At 41.6% G+C, this 18,171-nt stretch overlaps 1 protein-coding gene and 2 long non-coding RNA genes across 3 annotated transcripts in view; all 3 read left to right on the forward strand.

The window, feature by feature from the left end:
* LOC105391092 (phospholipid-transporting ATPase ABCA1) overlaps window positions 1–16,179 on the forward strand; it is a 39,726-nt gene extending 23,547 nt beyond the window's left edge. Inside the window, exons 17-31 of the mRNA XM_048626755.1 lie at window positions 74–456; window positions 729–938; window positions 2,042–2,146; window positions 2,926–3,097; window positions 4,193–4,318; window positions 4,699–4,822; window positions 5,130–5,251; window positions 5,669–5,793; window positions 6,413–6,596; window positions 6,886–7,047; window positions 11,214–11,371; window positions 11,929–12,025; window positions 12,717–12,908; window positions 13,510–13,612; window positions 15,160–16,179. Of these exons, the coding sequence (XP_048482712.1) occupies window positions 74–456; window positions 729–938; window positions 2,042–2,146; window positions 2,926–3,097; window positions 4,193–4,318; window positions 4,699–4,822; window positions 5,130–5,251; window positions 5,669–5,793; window positions 6,413–6,596; window positions 6,886–7,047; window positions 11,214–11,371; window positions 11,929–12,025; window positions 12,717–12,908; window positions 13,510–13,612; window positions 15,160–15,346 (2,450 nt within the window). The 3' untranslated portion in view covers window positions 15,347–16,179. The remainder of the gene's footprint in view (window positions 1–73; window positions 457–728; window positions 939–2,041; window positions 2,147–2,925; window positions 3,098–4,192; window positions 4,319–4,698; window positions 4,823–5,129; window positions 5,252–5,668; window positions 5,794–6,412; window positions 6,597–6,885; window positions 7,048–11,213; window positions 11,372–11,928; window positions 12,026–12,716; window positions 12,909–13,509; window positions 13,613–15,159) is intronic.
* Window positions 7,560–8,779, forward strand: LOC125489769. Its single transcript, XR_007267228.1, has 3 exons — window positions 7,560–7,919; window positions 8,442–8,449; window positions 8,490–8,779. It is a non-coding gene; the product is annotated as an uncharacterized LOC125489769 (long non-coding RNA).
* LOC125489770 lies at window positions 9,505–10,953 on the forward strand. The gene is made up of 3 exons (XR_007267229.1): window positions 9,505–10,093; window positions 10,616–10,623; window positions 10,664–10,953. It is a non-coding gene; the product is annotated as an uncharacterized LOC125489770 (long non-coding RNA).
* Window positions 16,180–18,171: the final 1,992 nt, after the last annotated feature.

The following is an 18,171-nucleotide window of genomic DNA, read 5'->3' on the forward strand; positions in this document are numbered from 1 at the left end:
GCTTTGATTAATAGTCGAGAACACATTTTATTGATTTCGTATCTTACCTTTGCTTTATTGCCTTTGTTCTCAGACGATATGGAGTTGCTACAGAAAGTGAGAGGCTTCAAGCTGCTACGAAACCACATAAAGGCGATGTTCCTCAAAATGTTCTACCACACGAAGCGAAATAAACTCACCAACATCATACAGTTCCTGTCGCCCGTCATCAACATCATCCTGTCGGTCATCATCGCTAGATCCTGGAACTTCCTGTCGGAACTACCCCCGCTTACCCTATCGCTGGAGAACTTTAAGAAATCAGAGACTTTACTGTCAGAAAATAGTCTAGTAGCGGGCAGTTTGGAAGAGGAAGCGTATAGAGCGTTCAAGGATTTCTATAAGGAGTCGCATCAGCCCAATATGATTTTGAACGATTTGGGTGCGGCTGATTTGGGCCAGACGTACTTAAAAATGGTGAGTGTTTTTCTGTATAGTATACACGATATAACAATCTAGTTAAATAAATGATTCAAAAATGTAACTACGGCTAACAGCCAAATGCTAACACTGGTCACATCCACAGATGTTTGTGTAATTTTGAAATAGTAAGATTCTACAGGGTAGTGTAAAAGTGTTATCATGAGCTGAAAAGCGATGACTCAGCTTTCCACGACTAAACTATGAATAATATAAGTACCTATGCTTTTTTTAATTTCATAAAAAAAACCTTTCTTGTCTACCTTCAGATGAAGTCAGACTCAGACCGCATGCGAATGGAAACCTTCACCGGAGCGACCTTCGGCTCCGGCACCATAACAGCCTGGTTCAGTAACTACGGCTACCACGACTCGGCCGTGGCGCTGGCGGCCGTGGACCGCGCGCTCATGCGGGCGCGCCTGCCCAACGCCACGCTCACAGTGAGGAACCACCCGCTGCCCTACTCTATTGAGAATCTGGTGAGTTTTTTTATTTAGCATGTCGGGGTCACCAATTTTGCGAATAAATGGTAAGTATGAAATAGCGCTGAGGTATCTTCGTGGCTACAGGGCTACAGGTTTAACGCCACCCCCACAGTGAGGAACCACCCGCTGCCCTACTCTATTGAGAATCTGGTGAGTGGTTTCTGACGTTGGTGACCCCGACGTGATAGGTGTATTACACACATGAAGGTGTTTCTTAGGAGAAAGCGTGACGTCACGAGTGTTGCTAGCTCGCATCGCGCCGATTCGAACAGCTTTACTTAAGCGATGTGTATTAGGAGTCAAATTTCACCCAAGCAAATCCGGGTTTTCATCTAGTGTATTAATAAACTGGTAAGTATGTAGCTAGTTGGCTGGAATATACCCGAATGTGAGTAGATCAGTAGTAAATAGCTGTTAGTACGGGGCTGGTTCAGTAACTACGGCTACCACGACTCGGCCGTGGCGCTGGCGGCCGTGGACCGCGCGCTCATGCGGGTGCGCCTGCCCAACGCCACGCTCACAGTGAGGAACCACCCGCTGCCCTACTCTATTGACAACCTGGTGAGTGGGTTCTGACATTGGTGACACCGAAGTGATATTTATTCTACACATAGACGTGTGTTCTTTAGGTGAAAGCTGATAAGTATATTACACATAAGAGTGTGTTCCATAGGTAAAAGCGCGATGTCATGGGTGTAGCTAGCATGTATCGTTCCAATGAGCGCATTTTAAGTATTCATAGCGTCATAATATGTATTAATAAGCTGGTATATAGCTAGTTACCTAGCTCATGTAAGTAGATCAGTAGTAAATAGCTGATGGTACGGGGCTGGTTCAGCCACAGTGAGGAACTACCCGCTGCCCTACTCTATTGAGAATCTGGTGAGTGGTTGCTGACATTGGTGACCCCGACAGGATATTAACAAGCCGATTGGTACAGTTAAAACTCTAACTGTATAAGCAGGACTTCACAGCGTCATAATATGTATTAAACTGAGAGTTTTCGTATGATATGCTCAAATAGTGGACTGTTTTTGCTTAACATGTATTAGGTTTGTAGCTGGATCTTCTCGTTTAAATATAAATTTTGGTTGCAGGTTCGAGTGATGGCGACAGGGAGCAGTATGGGCTTCCAATTCGCCTTCAACATCGGCTTTTGTATGGCATTCGTCACTTCGTTCCTAGTGCTGTTCGTGATAAAGGTAATAGTTCTTCAATGTCTTTGCATTGAACTGTTTTGTTTTATTATTGCGATGATGGAGGTTTTTGCTAATCCCCACAGTTGTATTCCAAAGGTCCAGACAGGTTTTAATCAGCCTTTATTTTTTACTAATAGTTTTGACTGTCTCCCAATTAACCATGACAGTGGCCGATACTTTTGGTTCAGCTCGTCTCTCTTCTACTGAATGTGAGTTTTCCAGATCTGCTTCCTATCCAAATGGAATCCTAGGTATTTCACGACCGTCTGATGCGGCAGAACTTCACCACCACATTTTACAGGAGGACAGTTTTCACATCTAAGAGTGACAGTGATGTGTTTAGATTTGGCTGCACTTGATCTTTCATCTTTTCATCCAGTTATGGTCTTGGACAAGATGACTTTTTACTATTTTTGAGGCTGATACTGGGTCTTTGTCCGATGCCAGGATGGATCTGTATATGTTGCAGTTAGAATATTTTTTGATTCTGGTACGTCAGATGTGTATACTTACTGACTTACTGGCATAAAAGTAGTTCATACATCCTAACTAAAATTATAAATGCGAAAGTAACTGTGTCTCTCTGTCTGAATGTTACTCTTTAACGCCAAAACTACTGAACGGATTTGAATGAAATTTGGTCTAGACCCTGAGAATGAACATAGGCTACTTTTTATCCCGGAATTCCCACGGGATTTTTTTAGGCGAAGCGAAGCTCGCGGGAACAGCTATATATTATATTTACAATCGTGAGCGTAGTTAATTCATACCCTAACCACCAGGAGCGGATAACGGGTGCGCGACTTCTTCAGCGCATCTCTGGCGTGCGCGCGGCGGTGTTGTGGGGCGCGGCCTTCGTGTGGGACTGGCTGTGGCTGCTGCTGGTGTACCTGTGCGTGGTGGCCACGCTCGCCGCCTTCCAAGAGACCACGCTCTCGACGCCTGAGGAGCTGGGTATGTGCAACCAGCTAATTCAATTCAACCTTCTCTCAGAATGAAAGCGTTGGATAGCTCAGAAGAATGGCGTGCCACAAGGTATCGTTCTAGCTCCACCTTTCTATAATATGTATGGGTGGAAGATCGAAGAAACTGTCTGCGCGGCACGGGTCCGTTATCGACGTAGATAAACGTACCTAATCGTTATTATATCAAAAATGACACCGCTGCACGAGTCCGTTATCGATTTAGATAAACGTCACTATTGATAGCAGGTTAGTTATCGACGTAGATAAACGTCACTATAGTTAGCGGGTCCGTTATCGACGTAGATAAACGTTGCTTTATCGTGATTCGCCATAAATACGGCGCTGTGATTAATGGTGATGGAACACGCATTAAACGAGTTTATCGACGTTGATAAGAGCCCCGTGCAGCGGGGCCAGGAGCACATAACCGCCCGACGAGCTGGGTATGTGCAGCCAGCAAGAGAGATATGTGTGTGTTTCAATTCAAACTTCTCATCTCAGAACGAAGTCGTTGGATAGCCAAAATGAATGGTGTCTTGCAAGGTATCGTTCTAGACCCACCTTTCTTTAATTTTAATATTTACAGTCAGCAAAAGATATAATCGGGAGCACCCACGCTTTCCGGACTAGGTATGTAGTCATCAAATATCACTATATGTGCCGAGATGTGGCGAAGAGTTTGACCCAAAGATATGGGTAAAATATAAATGACTCAGTCCCTGCTGCATGTAGTCATCAAATATCACTATATGTGCCGAGATGTGGCGAAGAGTTTGACCCAAAGATATGGGTAAAATATAAATGACTCAGTCCCTGCTGCATGGGATCTAAGTAGATCTACGTCACTAAATAGAAATTCGCCATAAATACGGCGTTGTCAATTGTGAAATATGCATTAAGGTTGACTGGCAGAAAATGCTTTTATAATTAAGTCCACCCTTTGTGCTTTTATTTGTACAATAAAGAGTTAAATGAATAAATAAAATAAACGAGTTGATAACGCACCCGTGCCGCGGGGCCTTACGATACAAAACGTAGAATAACCAATTCTAATAATACTCTAATATCCGTTTCTCCGTCACAGGTAGAATACTGCTAGTGCTGATGGCGTTCTCGGTGGCGATAATCCCGCTGCATTACCTCGCCTCGTTCTACTTCGAGTCGGCCGCCACAGGGTTCGCTAAGATGTGCTTTCTTAATATATTCTGTGGTGAGTTCATTTTACACTTACCTTATAGTTTTTTAGACTAAAATTAAGTTTGTTAGTTGAACGCGTGTATTTGTTTATCTGTGTGTGTGTGTGGTATCAGAAAGACCATAGGCTTGATTTACGAATAATTACAGCGAACATTTATTAGTTACAGCGAAGCTTCTGTAATAAGTTAGTAGTAAAAATTAATTCTGACAAACATTACACTCTTGCCAATTTCGATTTATTAATTGCTACTTAGTCTATAAGTTACAATCACGTTACCTATTCAATAATAATAAATAAAATAATTACACGTTGCTGTAATTTATAACTAAACTTAATTAAAACTAAAAAAAACACAGATCGCAAATCCATTCTAACACACATTACACTGACAGGATCGATGCCCTTCCTGATAACGGAAGTGCTGCGACTCCCGGAGGTGGGCAGTCCGTTCTACGCCAACATCTTCGACTGGATATTCTCGCCGCTGCCCATCTACTGCCTTAGTCGGAGCTTCAGGTATGTATTTATTAATTAATTATATTTATACTTGTTGTGACCGTGTATGCTGAAAACAAACATTGGCTTTACGCCAACCATGTGCAACATTAAAAAAATATATTTTTGATGTACTGGGAATCAATAACTCCGATCAATAATTATGCTATTATCTCTTCCTTTTACCTTATCTCTTTTTCAAATTTAGCATTAATTGCGTCTAGACTCTGATTATGCATTCTGCATACCTGCTTTGTGAGATACCTGCTTTTCGCCGTAATTAATTTTGTATTCGAAAACTAACATTATTTACTAATTATTGTTACAGAGACATGAGCATGTCGTCGTTCGCGATCCTGGCGTGCGACGGGCTGTGCGCGCAGTTCGCGAACATTCGCAACTGCACGCGCGACACGATTTGCCGCTCGCTCAACATCACCGTGTGTTGTAGTAAGTGAGTCTGCGCTGGCCTTGTGTCTTCTATCTGTATACCGACACGTTAGCGAGTTGCTTGTCACTGCAGATATTTTGGTTTAGCACCTATCACACAAATATGAATACTCCCCTTTGCAAAAGTTTACGCCTTTAAACTAAAATCAGCCATCAACATTTCAGCTACCGAAAGTGGGAGTAAATTTTTAATTGTCTCATTTCTCAGTAAACAATGAAATAATCGACGGAATCGGAGCATGCCTTCAATAAGATATATGAAGTGTGGCAACGTCAGTTTTACTTCCAATGCAATTCAATTAGCGGCTAGTGACTTGCCGTCCTACCAAATGAATAGAAACAATCAGTGTCGCAACACGTCGTCTACTGCAACCTTATGTCTCATAAAACCCACTACAAAGCCCCCTTCTCTTCCAGTAAAAGACGACCCGTACCTAGACTGGCACGAGCCGGGCATCGGCCGCTACCTGTTCACCATGACGATGGTGGGGATTGCCGCCTTCGCACTACTCATGTTGAAGGAGTACCAGTTCATTGAGAAGGTATACTATTATGTACTAGTCTGTTGATTCATTTTAACACATATTACACATAGCCAATCTAAAATTTATAACAGCAATAGCAACACTAGCGCTACGACATATGATGAAACTAATGAGTATATGCCGACGCGCTACTCATGCTCAAAGAGTACCAGTCCATTAGAAGGTATTTTGTAAATTCAATCTTACACGTATTACACATAGCCTATATACACTCTGCCCAGCGAGGGCCACCATGACGGCGGTGGGTATAGCCGCCTTCGCATTGCTTATGTTGAAGGAGTACCAGTTCATTGAGAAGGTATGTAGGTAGGTATTTTGTAAATTCATTCTTACATATATTACACATAGTCTGTATATGTAAACTGCTCTCTAGAAGAAAGTTAAAGTTAATTGTTTTTTGCAACACTATCGCTACGACAGATGATGGTACTACTCACTAAATTTCAAGGTATATCTTCCATCTTTGGACCTCATCCGACGCTATCGCTATGATCTACAATTTCGTCTAGGGCGGAAAATTTTACTGAATAGCGTAGCTGTTCTATATATTTTAGTACAACTGTATTTTCTGTTGTATGAAGCCACTGATATCTTATAACACCTAACTTCTCCCCAGATATGCTACAAGCCGAAGCCCCGCGCCCCGCTGCCCCTCGACCCCGACGAGGACAGTGACGTGGCGGCCGAGCGACAGATCATAGAGAACCTCAAGAAGAACGACGCAGAGAAGTACAGTCTCGTGTGCAAAGACCTTACGAAGTATTATAAGGACTTCTTGGCGGTGAATCGACTCACTTTTGGTAAGATTGGTGTTGTACACTGTGCTATTTTATACAGCTATGTCATGTACCAAGTTCCCAGCTTAATGTTATTGGCTTATTGTATATCGTCATCAGCGCGCAATACTGCACTGTTCTACAAGGAGTGCCACACAACACTCTTTTCTCGGCCTTCCCGTCATCAAAGGGCATCCCATCCTACACATGCCTCGATTCGAGTTCCTTTCGAAAACTCGACTACCCACCTCGCTCACCGACTCTTCCCTTTTACCTATCTATTTATGAAGCTTATCTTCTGTTTATTTTGCAGGCGTCCGCAAGGCGGAATGCTTCGGCCTGCTCGGCATAAACGGCGCCGGAAAGACCTCCACATTCCGTATGCTGACAGGAGACACAGACATCAGCGCCGGCGACGCTCTCGTGCACGGCATCTCCATACACGGACACATGCACCAGGTGCACAGGGTCATCGGTGAGACACACACGCCTCTGTAACTATGTGCTGTAGGATAAGGAAAGCTAAAGATCGCATCCAGTGGCTTGCTTTGGGAGAGACCTACGTCCTGAAGGCCTAGTACGGGGCGCATTTAAGACGTGACAAGAGTTTTGCATCGCGCTCACTCACATCGCGCAGCCTCAAGAGCGAGCGCGACGGAGAACTTTTGTCACGTCTTAATAGCGTCCCGTGCTACAGGGCCAGCAGTGGACCGCTATAGGCTGATGATGATGGTGAGGTAGGGTCCACATGCTGCATGCTGACAGGTGACACGGACATCAGCAACGTCTATCGTATACCGAAAACGTAGCACGCAATGCAAGGCGTACATGACAAAATATGACATAACATGACACTATAGACGTTTTACGTTTACGTCACATCGCGTCTTCTAGAGCGAGCGCCCACTACATTATACAGGTGTAATATTCTGCTCTAGTACCAATGCAGGCTACCTGAAAGTTATTACTTTCGCTTTTAAGACTTGTAACGTTATTTATTTCTTCCAAATAAATAACTTACATATTAGTAAATAACTTCATAATTTAATTGTAAATTCCCTTTTTAAATATCGACTTTATCGATACTTTATCATCGACGTCGATAATTCTTCAAATTATCGACGCGTTCCCATCCCTAGCCAGCGAAGCGGTCTTTTGTTATTGTCCCCACTATCGCGGCAGCCCCACTCGGTGACCACTGGCTCTCGATCATTCGTCCACGGGCTACGGCATCGACTGCGCGTGACCCTACCTCACGGCAGTCCTCTAGGTGCCTAGCCCGCTCTAAAGTGTCGAATGACCTAGACATTACCAGTGGTATCGTGTGTGTGTCTTCCCCAATATCGGGTAAGTGTGATCAGACTTGCTTAGCTCATTTTAGGAACCTATTTGTGCTTTAAACGTTTACTTATTGTGTTTTAAACTGTTAATTTAAATGTATCTAACTTAGCTTCCATTTTATTTTATTCGCTGCTTACGCCGCTTACGAGTTAGCAAATAGCTAACGTAACTACTTACTAACTGCGCACTTATAGCAGCCAAGATGGCGGACATGCAATTACGCATTATCATTTAGACTATTTTAGACATTCCATCATCATCAGCTTTTATATTTATTTTATTTTAATTACGCTAGCTTGCCTAAATGCATTAACGTAGTTTTATCCAAATTATGCTGCAGCTAGTGTACCGCTTTCGGCCTTTCCTAATTGTTTCTATTTTTATTTAATTTATGTTAGGTATTCCGTTCTGGTTTCCACTGCCGCCTCAATCAAGCTAGATTAGGTACTCTGCTGTAGGTCTTGATGACGGTATGTGGAACCTAGAAGATAACTGTGTACTGATGCGTTGGATTTCCATCTTTTCCAGGGTCCAAGGTCCACGCTACTACTCCAAGGTCCACGCTACTACTCCAAGGTCCACGCTACTACTCCAAGGTCCACGCTTACGTCCACGGTACGGTTTACCTACTGCACGGAACTACCTGCTTCTACGGCTCGCCCTCTACGTGCTGGTTCGGCAACCCCCTGCCTTCGTGTTGCTGACCACGCCGCGCAGCCGAGCTACACGCCACGCGCACGCAACGGCCACGTGACCTGCCTGCCTACCTACCTGGCCACTGGAGAAGAGGACTTCCACGCCGGTCGCGTTATCGGGATTCCACGCCGATACTCTTCGACTCAGGGGAGTCCCTATCCGTGCCAACTGAAAACTGACTGATCGTGTAGTGTAGGCCTAACCCACACTTGACCTCCTTAATAAATTTGTGTCAAGCTAAACCCTGGCTTCTCATTTCTCCTCTCCACTTAGCTAGCCATTTTTCATAAGCGCGACACTGGCGCCCTCCACGTGGTTCTAACGGTCAGTCATTTCTTGGTTGGTAACGTAGCTTGTTTTGTGTGCGTGCAACTTGTAAAGACTTATTTTCATCAATTTATTTTATTCCCGCTACACCTCGTAACTCATGTACTGTGTTCCTATTCTAGTGCTGTAGTAAATTAAAATTTTTGATATCGATAATATTTTCCTTTTAAAATATTGATTTGATTGATCTCTTTAAAATGTATTGTTTTGTATAGATATAACACAGTACAATAGTTGCATTTTTGTTTTCAGCTGCATCTTTTATGCTTTGCTTATTTAATTTACTGTGTACTTGAGAAAAAACTGTCTACTTTAATTGATTTTGTAACAGAACGGAATCAATGAGTTAAGTAAACCTGATCACACAGTAGTTTTAAAAATGACGCTATTCGCTATAGTTTTAGATTTTCGGTTATAATCATTTGTTTTACTAATTTAAACCTATTGACATCTACCGTAGTTATATCCCTTGTTTTAAATTTATTGACTGGACTTTTAACTATTCAAATCGTGAATTTTTTTTTACAATTCTACCCTCACTTTAGAATATTTTCTTCATGACTAATGATTCTGCTTGAGTTAGCAAATTATTATATTTGCTGCCTCTTTGAATGAAAGGTGGCCTTATTATTCTCTAAATCTATGATAAGGCCTATTATGATTGAAAGTATGAAAGATTTTTGCAAGAGAAGTATGAATGTGTATGTAGTTTCTTTTAGTTATGAAGAAGTATTAGTTAAGCTGCGGATTTTGACTTTTAGGAGGTCAAAATCCTTGGGCAGAAAGGGGGGTAATGTAACGTTATTTATTTCTTCCAAATAAATAACTTACATATTAGTAAATAACTTCATAATTTAATTGTAAATTCCCTTTTTAAATATCGACTTTATCGATACTTTATCATCGACGTCGATAATTCTTCAAATTATCGACGCGTTCCCATCCCTAGCCAGCGAAGCGGTCTTTTGTTATTGTCCCCACTATCGCGGCAGCCCCACTCGGTGACCACTGGCTCTCGATCATTCGTCCACGGGCTACGGCATCGACTGCGCGTGACCCTACCTCACGGCAGTCCTCTAGGTGCCTAGCCCGCTCTAAAGTGTCGAATGACCTAGACATTACCAGTGGTATCGTGTGTGTGTCTTCCCCAATATCGGGTAAGTGTGATCAGACTTGCTTAGCTCATTTTAGGAACCTATTTGTGCTTTAAACGTTTACTTATTGTGTTTTAAACTGTTAATTTAAATGTATCTAACTTAGCTTCCATTTTATTTTATTCGCTGCTTACGCCGCTTACGAGTTAGCAAATAGCTAACGTAACTACTTACTAACTGCGCACTTATAGCAGCCAAGATGGCGGACATGCAATTACGCATTATCATTTAGACTATTTTAGACATTCCATCATCATCAGCTTTTATATTTATTTTATTTTAATTACGCTAGCTTGCCTAAATGCATTAACGTAGTTTTATCCAAATTATGCTGCAGCTAGTGTACCGCTTTCGGCCTTTCCTAATTGTTTCTATTTTTATTTAATTTATGTTAGGTATTCCGTTCTGGTTTCCACTGCCGCCTCAATCAAGCTAGATTAGGTACTCTGCTGTAGGTCTTGATGACGGTATGTGGAACCTAGAAGATAACTGTGTACTGATGCGTTGGATTTCCATCTTTTCCAGGGTCCAAGGTCTACGCTACTACTCCAAGGTCCACGCTACTACTCCAAGGTCCACGCTACTACTCCAAGGTCCACGCTTACGTCCACGGTACGGTTTACCTACTGCACGGAACTACCTGCTTCTACGGCTCGCCCTCTACGTGCTGGTTCGGCAACCCCCTGCCTTCGTGTTGCTGACCACGCCGCGCAGCCGAGCTACACGCCACGCGCACGCAACGGCCACGTGACCTGCCTGCCTACCTACCTGGCCACTGGAGAAGAGGACTTCCACGCCGGTCGCGTTATCGGGATTCCACGCCGATACTCTTCGACTCAGGGGAGTCCCTATCCGTGCCAACTGAAAACTGACTGATCGTGTAGTGTAGGCCTAACCCACACTTGACCTCCTTAATAAATTTGTGTCAAGCTAAACCCTGGCTTCTCATTTCTCCTCTCCACTTAGCTAGCCATTTTTCATAAGCGCGACAGACTCCAAGAAAAATAGACATATACAATAATATAAGTACGTAATTATTTTATTTTTAACTACAACTGTAAATTATCAGAATCCCTCCATCCTTCACTTATCTTTCCACTATACACCCCTCATTCCCCCGCAGGTTACTGCCCTCAATTCGACGCACTGCTAGACAACCTGACAGCTCGCGAGACGCTGCGCATCTTCTGCCTGCTGCGCGGCATCCCGGCGCGCGCGGGCGAGCGGCGCGCGCGCAGCCTGGCACACGCGCTCGGGTTCACACGACATTATGATAAGAGGGTATGTGGGTTACAGTGTTATAAAATACTTGGGAATATTCAGATATTCCCGGAATGTATCAGAATACGGCTATTCGAGCCCAAGCTAGGCAGAGCAATGAAATACATAGGTAAAAACACGGATAAATACATATTATAAGATAAATACACACAATATAGTTATCGGATGGCTATCGGATACACAAATTCAGACAAACAACAAGTGACAACAACTAGACACTAGAAACGGTTCACACGGCATTACGACAAGCGGGTATGTAGGTTGGTGTTTGAATTTTACGGCGATACCTATCACGTTACTATCTCACTTGCTTCTACTATCACATGAGTAATGTTTGACATATCTGCCTCAACCGGGGGTTTATAGGCTGTTACGGTAATAGGTAAACGATAATCAAATTTTTCTTCTCTACAATGTTGGTTATATTATTTATTAATTTGATTCTATCAGCGGAAACTTGTAAAAGGCCTTTTACTACTCATTTTATTTTTAATTATAAATTTGAGCTGTACGTTTTCCCAAAACAATATAAATACTATTAAATACCTACATTACAGATCCACGCGTGCAGCGGCGGCACGAAGCGCAAGATCAGCACGGCGGTCGCGCTGCTGGGTGACGCGCCGCTCGTGCTGCTCGACGAGCCCACCACGGGTGAGTGAGACGGCGAGTTACACTGATAAAATTGTACCCTGTATTGTATAATAATATAATATATATATATATATATATAAACACTCACACCTTGTACTAATGTACTCCCTTGCGGGGTAGGCAGAGGTGCATTGCTGCACCCACTTTTCGCCAGTGTTTATGTTAGTCCCAATGTAATAGGGGGCGGGCCTATTGCCATTTTACGGGCACATGCAAGACCCGAGAACAAATTTTGTGTTTAAACAAATATCTGCCCCAGCCGGGAATCATACCCGGGACCTTCGGCTCAGTAGTCAGGGTCACTAACCACTACATAATACTGTATAATATGATACTAGCTGTTTCCAGCAAGATAGAGGTGGATACTGAACAACGTTACGGACTGTGTTGTAACATTCCCAATCGTTTATAACACTACGTACTGACTGTGCGAATGCTCGCTCTGTAACATGTTACATTACACCTCGTAACGTTGGCCACCCACCTTTAAAAGATTTTCCCTTGAAACACTAGCCTCTCTCTTTCTTAACTATTTCAACACAAAACCGTTGCAAAATGCCTTATAAATCAGCCAACTACCATTCTAAACACCCGTAAAAATTACATATGACTTCCTACCTGTAGATGAAATCAAGTAAATCCAGTTCAGTAAAACAGCTCCACCACACCACTAACCCCATTCCCCCCGCAGGCATGGACCCGGCATCCAAACGCCTGGTCTGGGAGTGCATCAGCGCGATGGTGCGCGGCGGCCGGGGCTGCGTGCTGACGTCACACAGCATGGAGGAGTGCGAGGCGCTGTGCTCCACGCTCACGGTCATGGTGCGAGGCCGCCTGCACTGCCTCGGCCCGCTCCAGCACCTCAAGAACAAGTTCTCGCAAGGTGAGCTGTGGTAGCTCAGTCGGGTAAGCGCCCGCTTCTCACGCCAGAGACGCGGGTTCGAATCCCGGCGCTGACATGTACCAATGAGTTCTTTTCTGAATTTAAGTACAATGTATACCATCGCTCTTACGGTGAAGGAAAACCTCGTGAGGAAACCTGCATATCTAGATTTAGCACATCTATATATGTGAACCCACCAACCCGCAGTGGACCAGCGTGGTGGGAAAAATGGTCCAAGCTTAGTAAGGCAGTTTAGACCTTGGGGATATGCACAAAGGTTCCATTCGAGTGAGCCAGGTGCAGGTACTGTTACCCCCACAGAGAATAGAGAATAGAATAGAAGGTGAGCGGGCGTGTCGCTGCAACAGTTGCACACACTGGGTGTGGGGCGGCTGCGTGTGACGTCACACAGCATGGAGCGGCTATAACGACCACTATGAAAGCCCCGTGTTCGATTCCTGCGCAGGTATTTTTACTTATCATCTCATACTTAATATTGTTTCATATATTTATATGCTGCTGGTGAAATCCAAGGACCCGGGTTCGATTCCCGGCCGAGATATTTTTTACTTATTATCTCATATATAATTATTGTTTCCAGGTTATACGCTGGTAGTGAAGTCCAAGTCCGGGCCCAACCGAGACGAGACGTCTGCTGAAGTGCAGAACTACATCATGGCTGAATTCCCAGGAGCTAAGTTTATGTAAGTGAATATAGCTTTTACAGGATACAGATTTTTATTTGTAGGTAATTTAAATCGTCTAATCCACGTCATACCTCCTCAAAAATACCACAAATGAATACAATGGGCGCAGATAAAGAACCAATAGTGAAATGGCCATAAGTCGCATGGTATAGTGGCTGACTATCCGCACAGTAGGATTGAGCATTGGCTGGCTTACGAATAGCATAAAAAAATTCTATACAGCATGATTCCGTCCGCCCTTTTCATATTATTGGGTGCGTATTGCGACGTATAAAAACGAAATGTATAATTTCACATTAATAACGTTCACAACATATAATGAACGTTACGTATAACAACAAAATCTATATTTTCATAAGGTATAAGATTCAATTGGTATATCGTACATTTCATATAATATCAAAATAACTAACACTCACGAGGACTAATATCGATTCGTATAACATACATTACGTATATCAATTAAAATATATACTATAATTTTGTATAAAGTTCTTCTCATATCGCATAATCTGTGTTTAATTACCCAACGCCGTCAAACCCCCTAGCACCAAAACCTAAAGATAGGTGCGACGACGAGCAAAGCGAGGAGGAGCGTGTTAGGTGCACATGTTCGTCGAAACCAAAGCGGAGCGCAGCGAAGCGGAGCGGAGCGTCTCCCAACATAGCTTCAATAATAATAATGCTGTGAAAATCCCTAGTACCAAAACCTAAAGATAGGTGCGACGACGACCATAGCGAGGAGGAGCGTGTTAGGTGCACATGTTCGTCGAAACCAAAGCGGAGCGGAGCGTCTCCCAACATAGCTTCAATAATAATAATGCTGTGAAAACCCCTAGTACCAAAACCTAAAGATAGGTGCGACGACGAGCAAAGCGAGGAGGAGCGTGTTAGGTGCACATGTTCGTTAAAAGCAAAGCGGAGCGCAGCGAAGCGGAGCGGAGCGTCTCCCAACATAGCTCCAATAATAATATATTTTTTTGCTCATTATACATAATGTTATTATATACGGTGAACAATATATGTTATAAACGTTATATATTTTAATCGATATATCAATTGAAATTATACTTTTTGAACGTTATTCTTTACAAAATTATGTATTTAGTAATTATGCCTTTCGTTTGTTATGCACAGTGATCGTTATACTTAATAAATTTATATCATATGGGCGTATACCTTGTGACTGTTATACCATGCGTTTTTATACCTCGTATTACTTACCCCATATTATTACCCCTTTAGATAAAGGGGTAATCATATGAAAAGTTACACATGCTTGTTAGTAGCACAAAAGCTTGCTATTTTTGAGCAATTGCTACTTAGGTAGTTGTATGTATGTGTGTCGAAAAATTGCTAATGATGAGCATGCTAGTTAGTAGTTTGAGTTTGCTCAAAAATCGACGGTCGTGCGATTATTGGGCATACCTGTAGCGTGGGTCGAAGGGGGCGTGCTTATAGCGTGTGTGACCAGGTTTGCTTATTGAGCATGCTATTTACTGTACCTTTACCTTATCCTTATACTAATCCTTCCCACCCCACAGCGAGAAGTACCTCGGCATCAGCACATACTACGTCGCCTCGACCACCCCCTGGTGGAAAGTGTTCAGCCTGATGGAAGCAGCCACGCAGAGGTTCGCCATCGAGGACTACTCGGTGTCGCAGACCACGCTCGAGCAGGTGTTCCTGCGGTTCACGCGCCTCTACGGACACGACGACAGGACCAGCTAATTGTGTCAACTGATACAGGGTGCTCGAAAGTTGGAGTTTGGATTGTTAAGTTACGTAACTAACAAAGAGTATATTGGAAAAGCAAATTGTTCAGGATGACCCCCGATTTCGCTTATTTACTTTTGAACCACCCTGTATGAATAAGCCCAGTATCTCGCTTGAGGTTAAGCACAGCAAAGGTAGCGAAAGCAGCGCTGCGATTGGCCAAATTGTCGGTGCGCAAGACTTAAGTTTTTGCGTATAGAGTTTTACACAAATGAGAAACTGGGCATAAGACTTGTTGCATATAAGTACAATAATGGCAGTGTCGCATGTGACATTGGGTATGTTGTGGTGTGTCCGTGGCTGTACTTAGTTTAATTTTGGCGCTGCAGAACTTTGCTGTTCGATGTTTTTGTAAAGTAAAGTAACTAATATTATTTTAGATTTTGGTGCATGGGCCTAAGGCATTTAATAATGAGAGTAGAGTCACTTGAATGTAATACCTATTGGTAGGCAAACAGTACGAAACTTTCATTTCTATTCTTAGAACATTGTATGTAATATACTATTGTTGTTCGAATGGTAAAGTTCTAGCAGAGTTTAGGCAATATGATACAGATCGTAACTGTAAACGGGTATTAGATAACAAATATATGTATAACCAAGTAAACATTACAAGTAGATACAGTTGCCACGATACCTTTGCATTTGTGGTATAAGGTATAACGCGCACAGATAAAGACATATGGATATGGTGGCTTGAGCCCAGCTGCTATCTTCGTACTGTTTCTTTATTCACGTGGGTTATACATCCTGTATATTCACGTCGTGGGTTATACATCCTGTATAACGAGGTGGTGGTCTAATTGAACAAGTACAATAGGTCCAAATGATGATTGTTATTAGTGTAAAATTCATCGTAATCTATTGTTGGAAAGACCTATCCCGACATAGTCGTCGTTCATAATTCATGTATCATGTACAATGCATTCTTTCCTATTTGTCACAAAGTACAAGTTCATTATTTGAATATATTTTCTATACATTTAGTCCTTATTACGAGAATTTCCAGTTGATTCTATTTTTGCAGTAACAAATTACTGTACATTTTGATGTCTGTTTATGAGTAGTGTTTTCTAATGCAGTGCATGATGTTTAATGTTGTCGTTACACTCTAGTTTACGAACCATGGAACTTAGCAAACTGACTGTTTAACCTCAACGTAATATTCTGTATGTTAGTCAGATGTCATAGTTATAATTCTCACCATTTGCCGAAGATTTTTTAAAATAAATGAATGATTTACCTATTAGTATATAAACTTATTAAAACTTATGAACTGGAACTTATAAGCATGTATAGATATTGTACTGTTTTCCCGTTCTCACTATTTGTTAATGTATAAATTACCTCACGTTCGATCTGTGTTCAGTATTAGAAACAAAATAACTTCAAATATTTTAGTAGCCATTAATATTTCAGTGAAGCGAACCTTTAGCGTTCGCTGTCTACTGTTCACTTAGACATTAATTTTATACAAAGTAATATTATATATTGTTCTGAAGCGAATCTTGCCCAGTGATGATGATTTTAGTATTGAATAAGTTAATTATGTACTCACAATATTTGGCCTTATTACTTATATCTTGTTTGCTAGTATTAGTGAAATTGTTTATTATTAAGTATTCTACTTAAAACAAGTTTTGCGCCTAGTATTTTAACATAAGTATATACACATAACCATAGAAGTATACATAGGTACATATTATATTTTTTGTTTGCAATATAAATTGTGCTGTGAGTTAAGTTTATTCCTCAAACAAGCCATAATTTATGCCATTAATTATAAATTTGTGTCACGTCAACTGACTTGATATGCATTGTTAACTATTTACTTATATATTTTTTTGGCTGTTGAAATTATGTACGTACTTATCTAATATTGTTTTATTTCACAGTTAATACCGCGTTGAATCTCATAATCTCTATGTATCAATGTGCACATAATAATTATGTATGTATTCTAACCGATCTCATTATTTTGAGCTCAACAAGGACACGTGTGTACAATGGGGTTACGCTAACGTTACACTTTGAACTTTTCTACTAACGCATGAAATCCTGCTTCACAAGAGTTTAAATTGAACTGTAAGTGTTTCATTTAGCGTTCATTGTACTAAGATATAGATACTGTAAGATAATGACTGCCAATTTATTACGATACGTACAACACTTGAGAAGCCATGTGTGTAATATTATTAAATAATATTATTAATAGTTCAAAGCGCTGGAATCTTTGTATTTTATGGTTGGATAGTACGGGGATAGCCAAGTGTACCTAACAGCTCATCATTTTCCGTACGACTCAGCATTGGAATGAGAACCTCGGAGGGTTTCGACAAATTCCGACCCTCTGTCTTCACACATTAAGGTATCAATTTGAGTGCAGTCCTAGGGTGGATGTGGCCAGATGATGTAGGTATGGTGTCTGAAATTGGCTTTGTATATAGTAAGATGGCATTCTAACTTAAGTAGGTACTTGTGTCCAGTTATGAAATGAATGTACATAAATAAAACAAATTCAATATGTGTGATATTATAAATGTGTCTTTGTGATAATTTTGTGATCATTTCTACTTCTGTTGACATACTTTTAGTATTAATTTCTTAACTTTTTCATTTCGTTCTATTACATTCGGATTTATACCTTTTAAAGGTTTCTAATTGAAAATATATTTTGTTTTTTTTATTTAATTTTGACTAAATTATTATGAATTGTTTGATTACTAACTGAATATTAAAAAATATGATTTATTTATATACCAGCTTCATGTGATGATTAT

The sequence above is a fragment of the Plutella xylostella genome, chromosome 17 (genome assembly GCF_932276165.1).
Source record: "Plutella xylostella chromosome 17, ilPluXylo3.1, whole genome shotgun sequence".
In the NCBI taxonomy this organism is placed as follows: Eukaryota; Metazoa; Arthropoda; class Insecta; order Lepidoptera; family Plutellidae; genus Plutella; species Plutella xylostella.